This window comes from Mucor mucedo, assembly GCF_025094135.1.
Source record: "Mucor mucedo strain NRRL 3635 chromosome Unknown EV154scaffold_39, whole genome shotgun sequence".
Taxonomy (NCBI): domain Eukaryota; kingdom Fungi; phylum Mucoromycota; class Mucoromycetes; order Mucorales; family Mucoraceae; genus Mucor; species Mucor mucedo.
The window spans coordinates 139,061-160,669 of record NW_026252323.1 but is presented as its reverse complement, the minus strand read 5'-3'; the positions used below and the strand labels follow the sequence as shown (position 1 = coordinate 160,669).

At 36.1% G+C, this 21,609-nt stretch overlaps 6 protein-coding genes across 6 annotated transcripts; 5 read left to right on the top strand and 1 right to left on the bottom strand.

The window, feature by feature from the left end:
- Positions 1 to 1,298: 1,298 nt before the first annotated feature.
- Positions 1,299 to 6,365, top strand: EV154DRAFT_419668 (uncharacterized protein; the record flags this gene model as incomplete). Its single annotated transcript, XM_051595906.1, has 6 exons — positions 1,299 to 2,077; positions 2,156 to 3,003; positions 3,086 to 3,562; positions 3,856 to 4,556; positions 4,610 to 5,629; positions 5,685 to 6,365. 6 exons carry the CDS (start codon positions 1,299 to 1,301, stop codon positions 6,363 to 6,365), a joined length of 4,506 nt encoding a protein of 1,501 aa, XP_051458285.1.
- Positions 6,366 to 8,655: 2,290 nt separating this feature from the next.
- Positions 8,656 to 9,423, top strand: EV154DRAFT_480846 (uncharacterized protein; the record flags this gene model as incomplete). Its single annotated transcript, XM_051598354.1, has 3 exons — positions 8,656 to 8,815; positions 8,856 to 8,911; positions 9,286 to 9,423. The coding sequence occupies 3 exons, from the start codon at positions 8,656 to 8,658 to the stop codon at positions 9,421 to 9,423; spliced, it is 354 nt and encodes a 117-aa protein (XP_051458284.1).
- A 1,105-nt stretch (positions 9,424 to 10,528) lies between these two features.
- EV154DRAFT_506729 (uncharacterized protein) lies at positions 10,529 to 11,877 on the top strand. Its single transcript, XM_051601322.1, has one exon. It carries the CDS (start codon positions 10,800 to 10,802, stop codon positions 11,697 to 11,699), a length of 900 nt encoding a protein of 299 aa, XP_051458283.1. The 5' UTR covers positions 10,529 to 10,799; the 3' UTR covers positions 11,700 to 11,877.
- A 2,950-nt stretch (positions 11,878 to 14,827) lies between these two features.
- EV154DRAFT_506728 (Alpha/Beta hydrolase protein) lies at positions 14,828 to 16,971 on the bottom strand. The gene is made up of 5 exons (XM_051601321.1): positions 16,675 to 16,971; positions 16,207 to 16,619; positions 15,886 to 16,142; positions 15,430 to 15,814; positions 14,828 to 15,361 (listed from the first exon to the last, which is right to left on the bottom strand). The coding sequence occupies exons 1-5, from the start codon at positions 16,715 to 16,717 to the stop codon at positions 14,873 to 14,875; spliced, it is 1,587 nt and encodes a 528-aa protein (XP_051458282.1). The 5' UTR covers positions 16,718 to 16,971; the 3' UTR covers positions 14,828 to 14,872.
- A 178-nt stretch (positions 16,972 to 17,149) lies between these two features.
- On the top strand, positions 17,150 to 17,989 carry EV154DRAFT_506725 (uncharacterized protein). Its single transcript, XM_051601320.1, has one exon. It carries the CDS (start codon positions 17,506 to 17,508, stop codon positions 17,929 to 17,931), a length of 426 nt encoding a protein of 141 aa, XP_051458281.1. The 5' UTR covers positions 17,150 to 17,505; the 3' UTR covers positions 17,932 to 17,989.
- On the top strand, positions 17,950 to 18,613 carry EV154DRAFT_551186 (uncharacterized protein). The gene is made up of 2 exons (XM_051604965.1): positions 17,950 to 18,277; positions 18,345 to 18,613. The coding sequence occupies exons 1-2, from the start codon at positions 18,057 to 18,059 to the stop codon at positions 18,571 to 18,573; spliced, it is 450 nt and encodes a 149-aa protein (XP_051458280.1). The 5' UTR covers positions 17,950 to 18,056; the 3' UTR covers positions 18,574 to 18,613.
- Positions 18,614 to 21,609: the final 2,996 nt, after the last annotated feature.

The following is a 21,609-nucleotide window of genomic DNA, read 5'->3' as shown; positions in this document are numbered from 1 at the left end:
TATACCTGCCCTTTGCTACAGCGTATAAAGCCAACTACTATTTGTCACCTTCACTGGCCGATAAGTACTACCTCGAGGTGTCAATATTATGCAAATGCTCTGAGAAAGGTACAAATGTTTAAGGCCTGGATATCAAAATCTGTTAAACTTTTAAGGCTATCGGATAGCGATGGAATTTTGAGCCAATTCTTATTGGTGAGTACACCCCCAAATGATTTTTCCAGAAGCCCTAAAGCCACACATCCAATTATGGATTGACTTATCACCAAAATCTACATTCCCTGCAAAAAAAAAAGGGCGATATAAACTTTACATTTGACATTTAATGTAGTTGATATTTTGATCACGCCTCTGATTGACGCTTACATAATCTGTAACTTTAAATCATCATTACAGGATAATCTTCATTTTCTCACAGTATCTTATTTAACATACATCTTTCAATTAAATCTTGAGGTAGCAAGAGAATACGATATGGACACTTTTCGCTTGAACATTTTTTAAGTGTGTATTCTGTAGATACTGCTATTAGAAGAGCGCTTTACGATGAATAACCTTACTATAAAAAAAAAACTCTATTGTCACGGCGCATATTTTGCAGTAGTATCAGCATGTATCATCTCTTGGTCCTGGGATGCTGCTCTGATTTTTAACTTAAATTACGACAACGAGTACATCCAGCTTTTAAATGTTCCTGAAAATCAAGCCATTCAAGTTTTACGTACTGTTTTATAGCTTTTTAGCGGATTATCATCAATTTAATGAACTCAACTAAACACAGTAGCCCGAGTGGTGAAATGTCGCTGAAAAATAAATGAACTTGTGTGCCCGGGGCGTCAACCCGCGACTTACACGGGCATTTAAAACGCATCGGGATCTGGAGTCAGAAGTCGTTTCCTTTTTCACATATAAAAAAAATGGCTGATGAAACGGTAGAACATCGATTCATACAGATCCATCACGCTTGCGAGAAATCCTCGGAACCAAAGGCTGAATTATGGTCTACATTAGCTCTCGATTCAACAAGCGTGATCGCCACCTCTCACATTTGCGAAAAATTATACAATCGGGTAACTCTTAACGAGTCCGATATGTTATCCACCGTACAAAGCTTTCAAACCTTGGTGATCACATGCAACGATTTGTCCAAGAATGTTATTTTTTTAAATACTTTAACGCGATTATTAATGTTCAACCTTACGTCTCGCAAAAATGTTCAGTTTGAACATGTCAAACATGTAGCATTCAAAAATGAAACAACCAAATCTGTCATTCAGGTCCATCCCTTTGCTGTCATTATGCGACAAAAACCATCATTATACTACCATCTACTCGATGAAATCGATTATCTGCTTACCAATTATGGTTCCGGTCAAGCCCTACAGGTTTTATCGGGCTTTATTACTGCTGTATTCTTTTTGGACAATAGCGTCGAAGCCGCCGCCCTTGTCAACCGTTTCACTAGCCATATATCTGCCTCTAATGCTTCAACATTTGTACCCCAACTCTATGAACTCGCGACCGAGATCTTACGCAACTATCCGTTACATAAAGACGATGTACACTATTTTTGTTTGGTTGATTGGCTTGTCTTGCTAAATACATATGCTTTGATCTGGAACGTGTCAAAGGACGATATCAGCATTGCAAGATTTTTGTATACTTTAGTGGATCGATTATTGACTTCAGCAACAGATGGATTGCCCATTGTATCGCATTTAATTCGTCTTGAGCGTATTATCAACAACAAAGAAATCGAATTCAACTTCGACGTCATGTGGATCAGTTTGTCGTATGCTTTATTGAAAGTTCAGACCATTGACGAGCAAAAGGCAATTGTGCGTGTCATGATAAATATGCATCATTTGGATGCTGCGAGTAATATCATTCTACGAGTTGCTTATATACCATATTATCAATTAATGTCAGAATTAAATGATAAGGGGGCCTCAAAGGATATGGTAGAATTCAAAAAGCAAGTACTCAACATGATTACATTTCTCGATAATAGTGTAGTACCATTTGAGAATGCGGAGGAGCGTTTTATAAAGGTAATCCCCAAAAAAATGTCAAACCTGTGTTTTTAAATTTTTAAACGATTCATACAGTTGGTCGATGACAACGACATTTATTTTCCTACTTATGGTATGCTAAGTCGTTTACTTTGTCATTTGGAGTATTTGTATAAAGAAGAACAAGCACCCATTTTAGACTCGGGATACAACACAGCGACTGATTCAGTGCTGACACTGAACTTGATCTTCAGTGTGCCCTTTGTATTCTTTGCAGATAATGAATGTTTGATATATTCACGTATTGCCGAAATTTCTAGCATCATCGGAACATGTTACAAGTTTCCAATTTTGCTCTTTTTTCTTCGTCGTTTACATGCATCTTCTGGTAATGCTGTTGTAGTTACTCATATTTTAAAGGATGTGATACCAACTCTGGTCGACGTGAATGATCCCATCATTACAAGTAAGGTATTGCAAGTCATTCTGACATCCATCAACAATAGTGGAAGCAACGATTCCGCAATGGCAAGTCTTGGTGTCAAGGCATTGGCTCATACGCATAATTTACAACCTCGAGTATGGCAAGAGCTTAAAAAAGTGTTTGCTGAATGGGTATTACGTCGCAAATCGGGTACAGTTCGACGTCGTATTGACCTAACCAAGACGGGTCCTATCAAGATGGAATTGACAATTTTGACAACGATGCGTGATGTTTGTAAAAGTCGACCTAGGGAATGTGCTCCTGATATTTTACCAATGGTTATTTCTTTGTTGCAAACATGCCAGGACCTCAGCATGGCCTCACTTTCGATCATGGTAGATATTATCAATACTTGTGTTCAGACAGGATTGGTAGAAGCGCGGTCCATTTGGAATATTGCTGTAGTTTATCTTGCTCAATTTTCGCTTGATCAAGGTGTAGAAAAATCATCCCTTTTGGTGAAACAACTCTGTCGCTTCTTTTCTATCGCTGGTGCAAAAGATGACGGTAAGTTATAACTTTAAAATTTTGATACCAGTAGGTTCAATTAATTGACTTCTTTTTTTTTAAAAAAAAAAACAAAAATCAGTGACAGAAGCTTATTTACAATTTAAGGAATCGTTGTTAAAGGATTATATCTTGCCTTTGATACAATCCAACAATGAAGATGCTGTAAGCTATGCAGTCTATGCATTATCCGACTTCCCAGCCCAAGATATTTCTGTTATTTTGCCTGAAAAGGCAATGGAGTATGTTTTACAGTGCACTCCTGATGACGGTAAACCCAACAAGAATCAGCATGAAGTACTTATCACACTCATGTCAAATGAATTGGATCATATGCGTCGTGGGTTGTTTAAGGAGGAGGCGAAACAGCAGCAAAAAATTGCAGCATTAGCAGAGGAAAAAGAAAAGGCAGAAGTTACCAACGAAGCTGGAGAGATAGTAGGTGAACGTGAAATTGCCATGGAAACATCATTTATCAACAGCTGGGAAGAAGCCCGTGTTGCTCCTGGTCTCAGATCAGGATATGCAACAGCGATCCTTCATATTCTTGAAAGCGAAAGTAAACCCGAGGCACCAACGATGGAAGCTATCAGCAAAACGAAATGGTATCGATGCATGGTGACTTCATTTACAGATGTCAGTTTGACGGATCATTTGCTTATTCGTGTTTCCAGCATCAAATCTTGGGAAGCATTTTTCAAGCATTCTTTATCTGGTACTGGCAATGATATGGAAATCATTGTTTCATTAGTGCTGAAGGATCTGTTATCAAGACTTGAAAGAAGTACAGTACCTGGTGTCACTTGCAATATCTTCTTAGCAATTACAGGTATACATCTTTTTAAATCATAGATGCAACAATTATTTACTTAATCAACCTAGGTCTTGTAAACACGGTTCGATTATATATCCCATCTTTTGCCGCTTCTTGTGCAAACGACATTATTGAAGTATTAATGAAAAACTACATTGTTCTTTCTGGGTCCCCGCTTTCGCATTCCGCGCATTTGATGAGCGAAGAAGTTCAATTTGCAGCCAAATTTGCATTAGGACATCTTGCCGGCCTTATAATCAGTAATGATAAGCTTGCTTCCACTATCTACAAGGTGTTAATGGATTCCGCTACTCACAGCAATACTAAATCCAGGAATATCGATACCGCTATTGATCTGGTTCAATTTGCAAGCGGTTATGCAGCAGGACATTTTGTCGCCTCTCTTGCCATGTGGCCTACTGTTACGGAACAAATTGAAACACTAAAAGACACTGGTATACACTCCCTAATTAGCTATTGTAGTACTCCGGCATCCCCAGATAGCCGTGTACTTGGTATCATGATGGGTCTTGCATCAAAGTTAAAACCTACAAATATGGGAGAGGAACTTCAATTTGCTATAAGCAATATAAAAGCCTATCTGGACGGCAAAAGTATTAATAAGGGTTTATTATTTGGTTCGACATGGCTTGCGGCTGCAGGAGCATTGAAAGAAAACCAAATCGATCTTGAAATTTCTGGAATTATAGAGTCTGTCATGACAGCTGCTTCCAATGATGTAAGTCCATTTTAATGTATCATTTTACTCCTTGTTTACTGAATACGTATTAGATAAATTCTGCGCAACATTTTTATCATTTTTCAGTACCATACACTCAAATTCAACTCCATAGCTTTCTTTATAGCCCTTCAGAAGATAGTCAGGCGGAAACCCTTTATTGGGATGCATTTGAACCTTTACTCAATAGTATCCAAAACGATGACGCATCTAGTAATTATCGCATTGCAAGTCTCTTTTCTTTAGGAAGTCTTTTAGGTGTCAATTATTTGAGTTCGGAAGAGGAAACCCATGTGTATACTGAAGCCGAGAAATACCGCTCTGAATTAAGATACCGTGGTTTGGATAGCTTGTGCTTTGTGGCTGGTCTGAACTCTAAATCAGCTCCTATTGGCAACCTTAAAAGTGGTCGTATTGCTGCCGCCATCTGCGGCAAAGTAATAGAAACAACAAAATCTATGATCTATTCCTTGAAGGTTGCTGCAAATCCACAAGAAGCTTCAGCTGAAAAGAGTACCATGACATTATTATCAGCTTCATCTGAGCCAATCTCTTACAGTCGATTGAATAGCAACACAAGTTATATACGCGCTGTATTTGATAGACTTGTAGTGATAGCTTCTGATAGAAATCAAATCGACAACATTATTATGCTTTTAAACAGCTTGATTGGAACACCGGGTCCTTTGCCACCTGTGAATTGGTTTAGTCTAGTAACCAAAATCTCTAAGTTATCAACGCCCGTCCAAGCTTTATGTCTGTCCTTTGCTTCTACACATGCAACCACATCACTCTCTTTGTCCGAATTCTTACTCACGCAAATGATGAGTATATTTACTGCAGTTAAATCAGAGTCAGACATTGATAGATCACTTTGCGATGTCTTTTTTACTGGAAAAGGTCTTGCTACAGTTTTAGAGTTATCCGGGTTACCCCGACTTGAAAGTAAGGAGGAAAAGAAGCGACGTGGTATGAGCGCAGTTATCAAGCGAATTACAATCTCTGAAAGTAGAGCTATTGAAATCATTGAGCTTTTGGGTCAAAAATATCAATACCTGGATTATGACACTCAGGTAAGATCTCTTTTTTCTTTTTCCAATTAACGTAGTACTAATTTATTTGTATCAGCATGCTCTTTTATCCAACTTCACCGACCATTTACCCGTAGTCGCAAATGAAAATAAGGAAAACTTTGTGTCTAATATTCGTGAAATTATCATGCAGTCAATGACACTTTATACATTTGAACATTCTGACAAACAAAGCTTACGTCAATCAGGATATGAAAAGGTAGTTCGTAAATTGGTGGAGTGTAGTGTGACAGACATCAGCATATTATTTCCTACTGGAAGATTGGACGATTGGAAGGACACGCCCAGCACGATGGCTTTTGCTAAAACGACAGCTTTATGTGAATTCTATCGTTCCCACAAAAAACAACCCCTTGTAAAGTACATGAGTGCGGCATTAGTTCATTTGATCGGCATGTCTGTATCTGAAGACGATACGTTACAAATTTGGGACGTAATGGCCGAAACTATGAGGGATGATAAGGATGAATATACATGGATGATCCGGGTCCTGGATGCATATGTTGTTTATATTGGTTCAATGGATGATGCGGAAGAAGATAATGTTAGTAGCAGTATCGAACACGGGCTGTACACCATTTTGGCTGCTTGGAGAATTGGTTCGCCAATCGAATGCTGTCCAAAAACACAAGCAGCAGAAACAGCCTATTCATTGGGTACTTTTGTCAGTACCGAACATACAGCAGAACAAGAGCAGGTTTGTACATCTGAAACATAATCATGAAACAAACGATACTAATATTAAAGTATAGATCGTCAAGCGTATCTTTAAGCTGTTTGATATGACTAACGGCTTTTCTGCCTCTCTCTTCTTTCATGGACTTCTGAGAGCATTACCTTCTGAGGTTGTTACCCAGTATGAATCGAAGTTTTTTATAATCGATAATAAATAGTACCTGATGAGTCCTTGCTCGTAAGAGTTTAAGATGAATACTTAACCCAAATATTTGGAAACACGTTTTTTTCATGTAAAAGATGGGTCAGATTAAAAAATATATAGGACGATAAGTAATTTACGCACGGGTGCATTTTGGGGGTTAAGTATATCCGAGATCTTATTAAAGAGTTGAAAGTTTCGATTTGTATTTGTCAACCTCTTTGTTTTTGATCACCCTCTAACGACAGGACAAATAATTGTCTATTCCTCCTTGAGTCCGGCCGAATGATAAACAATGCGTATACTCAATGCGCAGCCAAAGTTTAATTATGTGTTTACAAACATTAAAAAAAAACTTCGATCACGTTGTTGAGCGTCATGAAGTGCTTCAAATAGAGAATAAGTATTTATATGGTTAGACAAAATTTATTTATAACAAATGGCGAAAGCAGGTACCGTGTGCATTGCAGCTCTTTTTCTCTATCCTGCCGATGACTTTGGAGGCCTAAAGTGGCTATGAGCTATTTATTGTCTTGGCTCGCAAATGCTTATGCGATAAAGGAACATATATATATGTACTCATCTATCTACGTGCATCGTAATGTATTGAGCAAGTGTGTCTGAGGTTGCGGCTAACCAACTCATTTAGGAACATACACCTGCATTATAACAGTATAAGCGATCAAATCTTCTAAAGAAATACTATTAAAGTGTATATTTATTCTGCGTGCAAAATATTCTAGACAACATGATTTAACCATAGATTGATATCAAATTGCCCAAATAAAACAATATATTGCAGTCGATGCGGCTATGTTGAATTTAAATAAAGTACATGTGGAAATTTCAAAGGACCACGGCTCGACAACAAATTTACATTGAGAACGGTAGAGGTATATAAGAGGTGCATAGAAGCAAGGTGTTTGCACGCCAAGTTCGTCTAAGAGTTTCAAGAACAGTTATGTGTAAAATGCTATTTAAAGATCCACACTTTATGCATGAGTCATTAATTATTATTCCCGACGATACCAATTTTTCATACAGAAGTGTCACTTTCAAAAACCGGTACCACGGATAACTTCTTCAAACAATTAGTTTTTTATTAGGAATAACGCCAGGTGAAACCGAGTTTAATCAATATGTCAGTATCATAAAAACAAATATAGACAACGTGGTTTTGAGTATAAATGTTTATGTGGATTTATATCATTGTTCTAGCCATGACAAAAAAAAAGCACAATATTGCCCGATTAATTGGATGAATTTATAAAAAGAAAAAAAAAATTAGGGCAACTGAAAGCTTGGAATTGTTGAAAGTCTTGAAACAGCAACCCAATCTCTAAAACTTGCTTGATTGTTTTTGATAGGAAAGAGGCGACATTTTCATCTATTAGGGATGTTTACATAGCTTACTGATTTAAATGACAATGTTATTGGCTTTTCCAAATAAATACTTGCATTGCCTGAGCTATCATAAAAACTAAACTTCCATACTTTTTTAATAATGAGGTCTTTTCATTAAAGCATGTTTTTCAATACATTTTGAGGGGTTTTTTTACATCATTAACGATTCTTTTTAATATATTCGATGCTTTTCTTACTTAAAATTCTTTTATTCTCTGACAACCATTACATAAATAGGTTCAAATTATAGTGTCTCAGCAATGCACTACCTTTGGGATTGAAATAATTGGTGTCAATTTAAGCCTTTACAACAGTTTCATCAACGCTCCTTTTTTGATATGACGCTAGATTCAAATTTGACTTGCAGTGTTCTTTTGCGGATTGGAATCCGATTTTTTTTCCTACCGTAGCGACCTACTGCACATCTTATATTAAAGGTTCTATACCATTTGTAAAAAAAAGCGAGTAAGAAGTTGTAACACAATCTGTCAGTCTAGACAATTTCCGCAGCATTATTAATCTATTTTCCAGTATGCTAAAGTGGCCACTTTTAAACTGTATAACTAGAAAACCTGCAGGCAACGCTCGACGGGTATTTACTGATCAATCTGATATAATATGTCTGTGTTCAGGCGAAGAAAGCAATTTAAAATACTATAAATCTTAAAGAACTACGTTTGTTTTTGTAAAGTAAGTATGTGATTTAAGATGTCGGTTTCCTTCAAATATGTCTCAACATAACGCTGAAGTCTTTACAAGAAAGCCCAATGGCGCCATAATTCCAAACACAAAACTACGCAAACGTTTCAAATGGCTTAAGATTGACTTGCATTTTGTAACACCCAAAGAATCAAACAAACCGATCTTAAGCCATAACAGTTTGAAAGGTATTAAACTTTTTTTTTAAGATAATATTATTGGTCCAAGACCACGCCATCATATTCTTTTGGGGACATTTTTATTTTAATACATGCTTCGCCAAGGTTATACGAAAAGATCTTGGCTTTAATAATTCCAAATCCGGATTTCGATGATATTCTGCATTTATTTATTTTTTAAACGTGAAGTAAATATTACCATAAAATTTAAGCCATGCATTCGTTTTTTTTCCATTATAAGAAAATCGTCGCTCTTCCCGGAGTAACAATAGCCACTTAAAAGGGAAACGCGTAACTTCCCCAAAAATTTACACAGAAGGAACCTGCACCTTCGGGTCGCAATCTTCAGACTGTTTTCTTGTGTATTCAAATAATTCTTTCTTAACAAAGTCCTATCAACTAATCAAGCTTACATTAAGCCACTACATACGCTAATATACATGTATAGTCGGAATATTAAATGACGTAAAAATTATTAGTTTTTGGTGATGTCAAATATCATGAACATGAGCATAACTCATTTAAAGGCACTATTTAAGGTTTACGCTCGTAAACGAAATGATACTATTATAGTGCCAAAAGAGTTGTTAAAGAATTATGTGGTTCATAACAATTGATATTCCATTAAAACTGCCATTCATTAACAAATCAACAACAATCGCTTTGGCTTATGGTGTTATTCATCATCGGAGGATTACTCTCCTTAACAAGGTAGGCCACCTCATCGTGTATGAAAAGGAAAGGGTACTCAGCAGTCTCGTGGTTTACTGCGAAATTGGGAAATAGAAATTGAGGCGTATGCATACATTGCTATTTCTACGAATGGCGCAGCTTATTTTTTATATTGTATAGAATTTGAGAATTTGTGTTATTTATTTGTTTCTTTGGGCAGCACAAGATTAGATTGGCATCGAAACGTATAGTGTAGTAACTTAGTCTTGTACGCATTGACGACACGTCAATTTAGTATCCGCCTTTTATATAATGATAATTGCTCTTATGGAATTGAGGCAATTTCGGATAATTGCAGATCACCACGACACAGATTGCATTTGCGTTGGCTGAGCTGCTTGGACGATCCGGATATCTCATATTGCTGAGTACCATGTCACAAAAACCAATAGAAGGAAAAAAAATCACAATTATGTCATACTGAGCTCCGCAATAACGACAGTGGGGATACGCGCGGGATTTATTGGGTTTAAACAGACTTTATTTTGTATTTACGAGAAATTATGAGCATCATCATTACCAATTCGTAATTACCAACAATTTTCGGATTGTTATCTTTTAAATGCATATTCCTGTATTATAATTATGTATTACCCATTAGATCACTTCATAAAACATAAGGGTATATTTTTTTTAGTAATGTAGGAGAGAAATCACTTGTTTTTTTAGGAGCCCCGCCTCAAAATTCTTCGCCTTCCACTGCGGAATAGTTCCCTGTCGTATAAAATATATTGATATGATGTTGTTGGGAACACCAACGCTTTGTTTGGGACAAAATCCCTTTAGGTTTTAGATTTTTACTGTTACTCAGATCTGTGTATCATGCTATTTTTAAATGGCATTTTTTATTTTTTGGCGAGTGGGCATCAAGGGGCCAGTTGTACAAGAAAAACGACGGAGAGTGCTGTAGTACACCGGGTTTCAACAGTTTATAAATATCTTTCATACTTTTGAGCAGTAGCACTATGTATTGATTTCTCAACTTTGCATTGCATACATAGCCGTTGTATGCATATGCGATTGTAAAAAAGGGCTATCAAAAAAATGCTCTCAAAAGGCTTCTTGTCTGTTCTCGGGACTAAGATTGATCCTGATGTGTGTTATTTAAAAAAAAAGTTTTTTTTAGCGAAACTCCGGTATAGACAAAAAAAGATATAAAGGGGACCCGATTTCATCTGTCGCCTTTCTTTTTTATTATTATTATTATTATTATTATTAATTTTTTACATTCACATTCACATACACATACACACATATAAAAATGAAAAACGGAATTCGTAGTTTGTTTGGCTTAAACAAAAAGTCCAAAAAGAGCAGTAATAACATCGCATTGGATGAAGTCTACTCTCCCAGTTCTTCTGTTTCTTCATTCTCAACAGAGTCGTCAAATAACGATTCTGCACCACCCACACCTACGCACGCATCAATCCAAGAAAACAGGGGTATCTTCCGTACACTTGAGCCTGTTTGGTATTTCCAATCCAATTTGCTACAACAACGTGGCGTTGGACAAGATGCCAGTGAATGGATCCGATTCGATGATCATAGCCAATATACCCTTGAAAATGCTTTGCATTCTAAGCCTGAGTGTACTCTTCAACAATCCTCTCTTGGTCCTTGTACTATCTCTTTCACACCCAAGTCAAATAGCTCCAAGTCCGTCAAGAAACAAAGACAAAGCATGATGGCTATGCCCGGTAGTGGAAAAGAACAATATTCTTCTATGCCCACACTTCATACAGCTGGGAATCTTGGCCGCTCATTTGAATTAAACAAGCACATTCGTAGAACGATTTCTCCTGCTTGGTGGTTTGAGCAAGATTCCGCTGACGGCTCAAAGGGTATGTGTAGATTTGATTATAAAAACCAAGTGAGATTGGAAGCCTTATCTGAAGGACGTACTCGTTTGGTCTTGACTGATGACGCATTCAATGTTCCTTTTACTGTCGTGCTGGAAGCCCCTCAACAACCCCAATTGAAGGAGGAGGTTCGCGGTTTCTTATATCTGGAACCTGTCTCTTCAGCATTCCAACTCGCTTATAGTGCTGCACGTACAGAAGATAAGTTTAATGACTATATCAATGCTCAGCAAGAAGAAATTTATTCAGCGGAATACAATGAACCTTGGGGCACAGGCCTTGCTCGTCGTTGCTCCGTTTAATTTAATGTATCTGCACACTATCCCACTACTCTCATAAATCTTCTTGGCATATAATTTCATATCATCCCATTTTTTTCTCCTTATATTATATTATCAACTTCACTTATCCACTAGAAAAGTGCTGCACTTTCTATTATTGTAAATAAATTATTATTAAAAATCTTCAATCTAAAAAAAATATTACCCGTAATTTAGTTTATGCGTACGCTGATCACAGTGTTTACAATACTGAGCTCAAATTATTCAAACTAAATATTTGTGTTATTCTTAGATTTGTACCACATCCATGTTCTGTAAACATGTAGCACAGCCATAGTATCATCCTTGGCTCATTTCTGGATTTAAATATGTTTGAAAGACAACAATTGCGAACCCTTCCCTTTGCTCTGTAATATCCCAGAAACACCTCTTGTTGGAACCTTCAGATTAAAATTACAGAATAGAAAGTTGCGGAAAGTCAATGTACACGCGGCCGGATTTAATTATCCGTAAACATGCTTATTAATATTTCTGCTTACATGGAATACGGAATTTGACAGTTTTTTAACACATGACAATGTGCAATTTATATTAAAAAAAAAGCTCATGATACTTGCATTTCGGGTACTTTGTTCTGACATGTTAAAAATTTAATCTAAAATAAAACGGCGTGTCAGAGAAAACGCGACTTGAAAAAATAAAGTGCCAATATCCCAATCGATTTTATAGGACACAAAGAATTTGCCGGTATTACAGCAAAACATTTGCAATCACATCTCTTTTGCGCGAAAAAAAAAGGAGCAGAAGTTTTCCACAAATCATTTTCCATATGTTTCAGAAAATTGCATTATTTAAAAAATCTTTGACGTGATGTTTTTTTACCGCATGCAATTCCTAATTTGCTTTGGAAGGGGGTCTGAATTGTTAGGATTATAATATCTTCACAATCGCATGTCAACGACTCTTATAAGCGAAAATGGCAATTTAAATCAAATAGAAGACAATTCTTGATATATTATAAGGACCTACTTGCTGTATCAGTTAATAGCATATTAAATAGGCTTTACCGAGATAAGTATATAATACATAAAAAACGGTATATCACTTTAGGAGACATACTTGTTTACAATTTTTTGCAGACAACATTTGATGTGATGGCTTCCATCAAAATTAATGTTTTTAGTATTGTTATTGGTATTCTCTGTTGATACTCACGGCAAAGCTTACAAAGGGTGGTATCATATCCAATCTATATTGAATAGTCTTTGTCATATAGATTATTAATGACCGCGGCACATTTGATCTGCCGGTGATTTTGTATTAACAAGCTACGAAAATGTTATATGGCCTTAATGTTCGGTTTCCGATTCTTTATTTAAAGCTTCAAACAAGCTTTAGTCGTTTAACCAACCTTAGTATATGATCAGTATTTACTACATGACTAGTAAAAACAAACTAATACAAACTTATGGGTGGATTAGTTTCTGGTGTGGCTTTGAATACATGTTTTAGTCAAAACTAAACAATTGTTGGGCGGAAGGATCGGTTGCAGCAGCGCAATGGATCCGAATCATGTATTTTTTAGTCATGCAAACTTCAATCATTTTTTCTCTTTATATTGAGTGTATTATCTGTGTTTGTTATCTAGATAACGATATGGGAAATATCGGATAATAGAAATGGTAGCTTGAGAACAACATTGAAGCAGGCGGCGTTATCCGTCCTTATTCCTATTTTTGAATTGTCCTAAAACGATCAGTAAGTTGCACAAAAAATCAATTGTATGTCCACCCAATGAGACTAAAGTCCCTGTGTACATTTATAATGGGTTTTTTCTCTTTTTGGATAAAGTGAACCTTCTTTTGCCACAGACCATGTTGCCTCGTGGCTTCATTGTGACATCTGAGTAATACAAGCCCCTCTCCCCTCTTCCCATCTACATGTCGCTTTTACTCTTAAACAGAGCATTTTTTAACTACAGCATTAAAGGTTTTCAACAGCCGTAATTTGGGGAGCAAAAAAATCAGCCAATCATTTCTTTTCGAGATGACCTAGTTTTTGCGCGAATATATAAATCAAGCCAAGGTAATTAAATACCACCACTATGCTTGCCTATGTAAAAAAAGGAGCCAAAGATGAAAGAATAATACATATTTAATTTTGACTAACCTGTTTACCCTTTACAAAAGTTGATGTCTCTGAGAAAACCCCTGCTGCTACTCTGACCTCGTAGTATATGTCAGAAAGATATAGAAACTATACAAAAGTCGATCTTAAAACACTTGAAGCTACAGTCAAATCGTTCAAGGAAAACCAATGCCAGGATTTCAAAATGAAGCCAGCCTCGTCGAAAGCAAAAATCCAATCGATGCTGTTGACATACGTTCATACGCTTCAGACCCACTTCAAAAGACTTACCGCTATCAAGATGATTTCATGATTATTTTACTGTGTACTGTGAAGATCAGCAAAGTTTAAACTTACTGTAAAGTAAGGTTTGGGATATCTATATTTACTGTTCAAAAGGAAAATACTGTAGTATTGACAAATAAATTATATGACTTTTAAATGAATATACTTTTTTATAGGAATCGGTAAAGTTAAATGAAGTTTAGATAAGCAAACAACATTTATGTTCGCTGTGATTTGAAATCGTACAAAATCAAATTGGGATTTTATCTACTTTTAAGAGACAGGGGTATGTCTCGAATAAGCTCAGTCTTCTTTCATATAATATAGTTTTTCAACTACGATAGTATTTTGGCCTATTGGAGCGACAATGTAAACAATTCTTATTGTCACCGAATGCCTTGGGTACTTACAATGGCGACGTCTCCCGTGCTAATTAGTAAGTTTGTATATTAAAACTAGTGAAGTGACATGTTTCTAGCTTCATTTGTTTAAAAGATTAATCCACTCCCGTGTATCAAGCAGCGAGCAGAAAAAAAAAAAGGCGGGGTTAATCTTATATGTCTCAATAGAAAAAAAAACATTCGGTTTTATTAGTATAAGTAATGTGGATAAAATCTCTTGAAGTGTTAATTTAAATCATCTTCCAATTCCTTTATGGTAAGGATTGTACAAGTAGTATAAAGTATATCAAGAATATAGTTACATCATTTTTTATAAACATTAATGATAATAAGCAAGGTGTATTAAAGACATTATTATATAGTTTATAAAAAGAGGAATATCTATGGTTCTTTCTTAATCGGCTTTTCATCGGTTTCCTTTAAAGTGTTGGCAAACCATCGCGAAATGTCGTTCATTCTATCTTTCAGACTAGTTCTATTAAGACATTCAATCCAGTTACTCCATTCCTCTTTCGTAAAGGACTCCAACACATCCTTTGTAACATCCGTTATTTTTCCCTTATGCGAAACATTTTTGATTGTCACAGTGTCATTCATCACATAACGTGGTACATCTAATTTTTCATCTTTGTCCTCAGGTGAATTGGTAACATCACGAGCAAAAGCAGCCAAGCTTTTTATTGAGCGTGAAGTAGGCTTATGGGCAAACAGAATTTGAAAAACGTGAGGTTGATCTTCATATATCTCCAATGCAACTTGGGTAGGTTTACCATAATTTAAACTTTCTTCATCGGCACCGGGAAAAGTGTTTGTAGCCATCAATGTTGAGAATATTGACTCATCACGTAATCTTTCTGCGCCACCACATTGCTAATTTTTTTTTAAAACATAGTGATTAATCAATCATGAATAGTTTTCTTTTTTTCCTAAAAACTTACCACTAAGATCGGAGGAAGTCCTCTTAAATGCTTTCGATCAAAAATAGGGCTAACCAATGGTAATTTAAGTGTATCATTACTAGCATAAAATTGAACACGATAAACGTTTTCCTCTCCTGGACCAGGGGTAGGTACAGCTTCACCAAAGGGGCCAATGGATTTTCTATCAGATACAGCGTCATTTTCAGTATGTTTGGTAGCAGCGTCAACGCTTGAGGATTTAGCCTCGGCTTTTGCATTTTCCAATAATTTCGTATGGTCTTCTCTTTGTGGGAGCTGAGCGTAGTCCAAAGCGGGCGAAGGAGCATGCTTAAATCCACTGGGCGGGAGATAGTCAGTCATTATGTTTGATAAAATCGATGGCAATGAATGAGTAAGATCCATCCTGATAAATTAAATTAAAAAAAAAAAGAATTAGATTAAAAGTATGCAAATTATATCCAAAATAGGTATTACCAGGGGGACAGTGTCATTGCACCAGCTGGAGCAGGTAATCCAGCATCACGGATAGCCATAAGTAATGCAAACGAAAGACCACCACCAGCAGAGTCTCCAGCAATGACAATTTTTTTGGGGTCAATAGGTTTCAGATTAGCTTCTTTGGGAGGATCAATCAGATAAAGATAAGTGGCTAATGCATCTTCAACAGCCGCTGGGAAGGGATGCTGAGGCGCTAAACGGTAATCGATAGCACAGACACGGCCTTTAAAATGCTACATATGCACCCACAAACATTTTTTTTAAAAAACATACAATATAATAAACTGTTGTGAATACCTTGATAATGTTGCTTAGAAATTGTCTATACAAGCCGTAAGATCCAATGTAATAAGCGCCGCCATGCAAGTACAGTATAGTACTATCTTTGCGAGGATCCAATAAATCTCCTTTTGATTCCAGCCACTCGCCGTTAATAGGCGGACTTGTCAAACGATCCTTTTCCCAATCCCAGTCAATAGCTTTCTCATCAGCTGGTGATAAGGCCTTTTTTAATGAATTGCCTGCGATATCCCTGTAGTTTTTGGGAACTAGGAACTCTCTAGACGATATATTTGAGGGAATTGGTAATTTTCTTGAAGAGCTCGCTTTCTGTACTTCTTCGACGGTAAATTTATTGCAGTGAACAAGAAGATTACGCAAAACAGCAATGATTATATGAGAAGTAAGAGTCCAGGTCTTTGCAGGGGGACCTAATTTGGTGATTTTTTAATGACAAAATAGGTAATAAAACATTTTTGGTGTTACCTTTAGCATAATGACGATACATTGTTGAAGCAATCACGGGCATTGGAAAAATTAGATTTGCCCATAGTAATGTGTTAGACAGACGGAAACCGTTGGGTTTAGAAGAGCCATCAGGTTTGAACGAACCAGTGGGTTTACTAACTACCTTGGAAGAAGATGCTGTTTTCAAGGTTCTACGCCCATTAAAAACCGAAAATGTCTTTTGGCCTACTGCGATGTCATTTCTAATTCGTGTGATATTGCTGGCCACACCTGCCGATTTTTTTATCTTTTGAGCCCTGAACATAGGAAATGAAGTAAAACTACCGAAAGAAAGGATTGAAGGCACTTTTTTTTTGGTAATTTATCGACATTAATTCAACCACCGAAAGAGATCGCACTTTACGCCGGATGTTTACACAAGTTAGATTTCCACATTTGTGTCCAAACATACACTTTAAAACACGGCAAATGCCTTACAAGATTTAGATACAGTGTCTTAGTTTAAATATAAAAAACAGATATAAGCATAGAGGAATGTACAGAAACACCTTGTTTTAAATTTTTTTAAAAGAAAATTGTTCATAAACTTGGTTATTTCAGTTGGCAGCTACATATCTATTGTAATCAAGTGACTGTTTTATGTACTAAAAAACCCCAAGCTAGACAACACTTTATGCTATGTTGACTTAACACATAAGACCAAATTGGTATCAAGGGATACAACTATCCAATTTTCTGATCATGTACAAATGGGCCAATAAAAGTAGCGACAGTTCCATCACCGATCCGACGTGACAAGCATCAAATCCCAAACCTTTTTTTTATGTTTTGGTTTTTACAAATTAAGAAATGTCTGAACCAAGCAATGCTGGTATTGTCAAAGTAGGAGAGGAACGTATTATTCCAGGCTCTCAACGAGCTGACGGATCTTTCCGCAAAGAACGTAAGGTCAGACCTGGGTTTACTCCTTTAGAAGATGTTAAACGTTATACCATTCCACAGCGCCGAACAGCAAACCCCAATAGTGCTAGACCCGAGATTCCTGTCACCAAAAGAAATGAGGAAGTTAGACCTGCGAAATTTACTCCTGTACAATCTGTAAATAGACCATTAAAGAAAAACGACAATGCTTCAGATCAAAAAGTTGAAAAGAAGGCAGATCAAAAGTCAGTCAAGGAAGATGAACCAAAGGAAAAGCAACAAGAACAGCTTAGCGAGGAAGACTCTTTAGTTGATAGTATGGCCAAACTTTCATTAGAGAAAAGCTCAAAGTAATAAAAAACGTCTATCTGATTGGATGAGTATATTTTAATTGGATTACAGCCCTTTGTCAATTCTGTGTTTTCTCTTTTTTTTTTTATAATTTCTTCATCTATTTTCTCTCTTTTGAAAAACCAACCATGTCCTTGAACGTATCCGATCCCGCTCTGACTGAAGCCTATGATGATGTTAGAGATGACAAGACAGAAACCAACTGGGTGTTTTTCGACTTCGCAGATGGTAAGCCTGACCGTCTTAGAGTTGCAGGTTCTGGTAGCGGTGGTCTTTCTGAATTCGTCAGTCAATTAAAACCCGAAGTTGCCGGATGGGGTTACATCAGAATGAACATGAGTAACGACGAGTAAGCATGTCAACAAGGAACTTATTGCCTCTCTGTTTTTATTGGTTACTAACGCGTTGCCACTTAGATATTCCCAACGTATCAAGTTTGTTCTCGTGCCATGGTGTGGTGAAAAGGTTGGAATCATGCGTAAAGCCAAGTTATCCATTCAAATTTCGGACGTCAAGAACATTTGTCGCAACTTTCATATCGAAGTCCCTGCTTCACACACTCATGATTTAAGTGAAGACGAAGTTATGACTAGACTCAGACGTGCTGGCGGTGCCAATTATGATAGACAGTCAAGTGATTATTAGATTTAAATTAGATATTAAATTTACACCATTCTTTAAATGTACATGGGAATATGTGATGGTAGCATATGGTTCTAGTTGAGAGGGTTTATCTTTATGGGAATCATCGCTGAGATTTTTATTCATAGTAATCATCTATTATCTACAGAAAAGCAAAAAAAAAAATAAGGGGTAATTATAATTTTTCGAGGGAGACGGAAGCTGATTCATATTATGGAACTGCTGATATTATGTGAAGCAGTACTTACAACGCATTAATAACATTTGTGAACTTAACAATTTCATTACCTGAACCTAAATCTGAGTAAATTAACCAAAGCTCGGGTGTAATTAATCTCATTTACAGTTTTTTCACTTTAAATTTAGACAATGTCAGACGAATCCAAATTAATTTTCAAATAGGTAATTGTTTTTTTATAGCATTTTTAACTGTAAAACCTTTAAACCGTCGATCCACTTGAGTGGATTGAAGCAACCGCATCCAAGGTGACGCTTTGTTTCTGGAAGACAGTAGTTCGATCATTACCAGTCCAAATAGGCCGGGCAATGGTAAATATGTTTTGGCTGCCATTACGTCATGATTCCTGTAATTATTTCATTCTTTGGTGAATTCGGTTGACATTTTCTACAGTTTATTTTAAGTAACAAGTACAAGTCTATAAAAGAAGTGAATAACACTCGTATAATATAAACACATACGTATTTTACCTTGGAAGTGTTATATTGATCAATGTCGAAAATCATAAGCTCGCCAAACCTCTCACGAAGTTCTAGTTGCCGGCAAAGTTTTCCTGCCACACCCTGCCTAAGACCGATGATTTATTACATTAGATTTATTTTTGTGCTTGACCCCCCTCCTCAAATTTTCCTTTGTGCCGCCTTTTTGTTGCTTCATGAATTAAAATAAAAAAAATTGAGTTGTACCTTAATTTGTGGTAAATTCTGCAAATTTAAGAAACCATTTGATCTACAAATTAGTATGCTCAGTTTATTTTCCAGTCCAAGTTTTAAATGGCATTTTATAAAGACATATATTCAAAGCCTTGCTAATGTGTTTAGAAGGAAAATCGAACCGAGACAATCGGAGGAAACTCTATTTACATAAACTCAAAAGGCTTTCTTCGAATGTTTTGACCTTAAAAAGCTCGAAATCAACAGGTAAACTCAAAATGCTCTATGGTTGATGAAAGTATGGGTAGTTGATATTGTCGTTTTTTGTTCCTTCTGTTTTTTTTGGTTTTTATTATGTACTAGACTTTTACATTTGATTGTAAGTCTGAACCATTAAAAGCCAAGAAGTACGATGAACTCACTAGTATTTTTAAGAGAAACTGTCATTACCCGTCTTTTTGCATATTTGAATGTAAAGTGACTAGTTTCCACTTGATAGCCAAGCATGCTCAAGTACAAAAACTCTGTGTAAGCTCAAAAAGCTCGAATCTCTATCAGATAAGTCATTGCCTTGAACATTAGAATCTTCTGTTCTTCATCCTATTTATAAAATATCAAGGCTATATGTAAGCTTAATAAAAATTTACACTGAGAGCTTACGTAGTCATCCTCAGTTGTTATTATTGTTCCCAGATTCTTTTATTCTTTTCATACTTCAAGACGTATGGAATAGTTTAAATGGGGAATGGAAGTGAGAGAAGAGCGAATTTAGCACAAGTGGCTTCCATCAGTTAAATTTAGATTAATATCGTAACTTCGTGATGACAATTTTAAATGCAATTATCAGGGTTGAAGTTAAAGATAGAGAAACGATATTTATAAAACTGTATAAAGCATACCAATTCATATTAAAATCCGGTTGTAAATCAAAGTAATAGAAAGTGACAAGCATATGCGTTATAAGTTACTATCATATGATGGTGGATGGGATAATGCATCAGTATCATGCTGGTATGGATATACATATTGGCAAACGCACAATAGCTATGACTGACTGACGCGTGTCTTTCATATGATCAGACACTGTAATTAACAGTTTTGTTTTGATCTAAAAATTGGTAAAAAAAGACAAGCTTGCGCTTATCTTCTACAGGTTGTTGTGTATTAAGGTAAAGTAAAATTATAAAAAGACTAAAGGAATAGTTTGAGATTGTTTATAAGGTGTCTTTATTAATTAAGAAATATAAGAGTATTTATGTAAAGGGCTGTCTGATGCGTTCATATCTCTAGTGCTATCTTGAAGTTATCAAATTAATAAATAGTCACTAATTTTGACTTGCTTTAAAAAATGGAAAGTCTTAACTCTCATTGATTCAAACTAAATGTTAAGTATTTCTCAGGCGTACTAACTTAGTCTTATAATACAATATTTTAGTACTTATAAGTATGGCCTTTGGTGTTATGCTTATAGCACGAATGGTAGATGTCTGCACGGATAAATCTTTGTTAGCTCTAATATGGCTATAGCCTTGCTAAGTTACCAAATAGGTTTATAAGAAGCACCAATTCTTTGGAGGGAGGTGCATACCAAAAACCTGATCCGTAAGTTTGGGTCATTTGGTGCTGGTTCTAAACTTGCCTTGTATGTTATGCTCGCCGATGTTGGAACAATGAATTGATATGGGCAAACTCACAAAGGGCATCACAATCCGTGACTGGTTCAGCATATCAATTTATTGTACTTTAAACTCGGTATGCAGAGATTAAATAACGATATATCTTGTGATGTAGATACTTACGAGTACCATGGCTCAGACAAAATTTTTGGGATAGATCTCTTACTGGAAGACAAATTAATTAAACTAGGAATCAAAAAGGCAGACCTAAGTGTATACCAAAAAAGTAGCTCTGAAGAAGGTGATTTAACAATTCCGGCGCTATAGGAGACAGAATACTTGGTTCTTGGCTTAACATCGCGTCCTAATATATCTATATTGCTGCCCTTACTTTGGAGGATATTTTTCTATTCTCTAAAACATACAGTGAACATTTTGCCTTAGTTACAGTTCCAAACTTTGAACAGTTTACTCTCAAATGGATGCAAATAATTATAATTTTTTTTATAAATCACCAGAACATTCGGAAAAA

Bases quoted from the DNA above. Each gene is read 5' to 3' on its own strand.
- EV154DRAFT_551186 (XM_051604965.1), top strand. From the start codon at position 18,057: ATGTCCTTGAACGTATCCGATCCCGCTCTGACTGAAGCCTATGATGAT. The intron at 18,278-18,344 runs GTAAGCATGTCA...GTTGCCACTTAG, and splicing joins ATGAACATGAGTAACGACGA to ATATTCCCAACGTATCAAGT.
- EV154DRAFT_506725 (XM_051601320.1), top strand. From the start codon at position 17,506: ATGTCTGAACCAAGCAATGCTGGTATTGTCAAAGTAGGAGAGGAACGT.
- EV154DRAFT_506728 (XM_051601321.1), bottom strand. From the start codon at position 16,717: ATGCCCGTGATTGCTTCAACAATGTATCGTCATTATGCTAAAG. The intron at 16,143-16,206 runs GTATTCACAACA...GTGCATATGTAG, and splicing joins TTCTAAGCAACATTATCAAG to CATTTTAAAGGCCGTGTCTG. The intron at 15,362-15,429 runs GTAAGTTTTTAG...AAAAAAAATTAG, and splicing joins GACTTCCTCCGATCTTAGTG to CAATGTGGTGGCGCAGAAAG.
- EV154DRAFT_506729 (XM_051601322.1), top strand. From the start codon at position 10,800: ATGAAAAACGGAATTCGTAGTTTGTTTGGCTTAAACAAAAAGTCCAAA.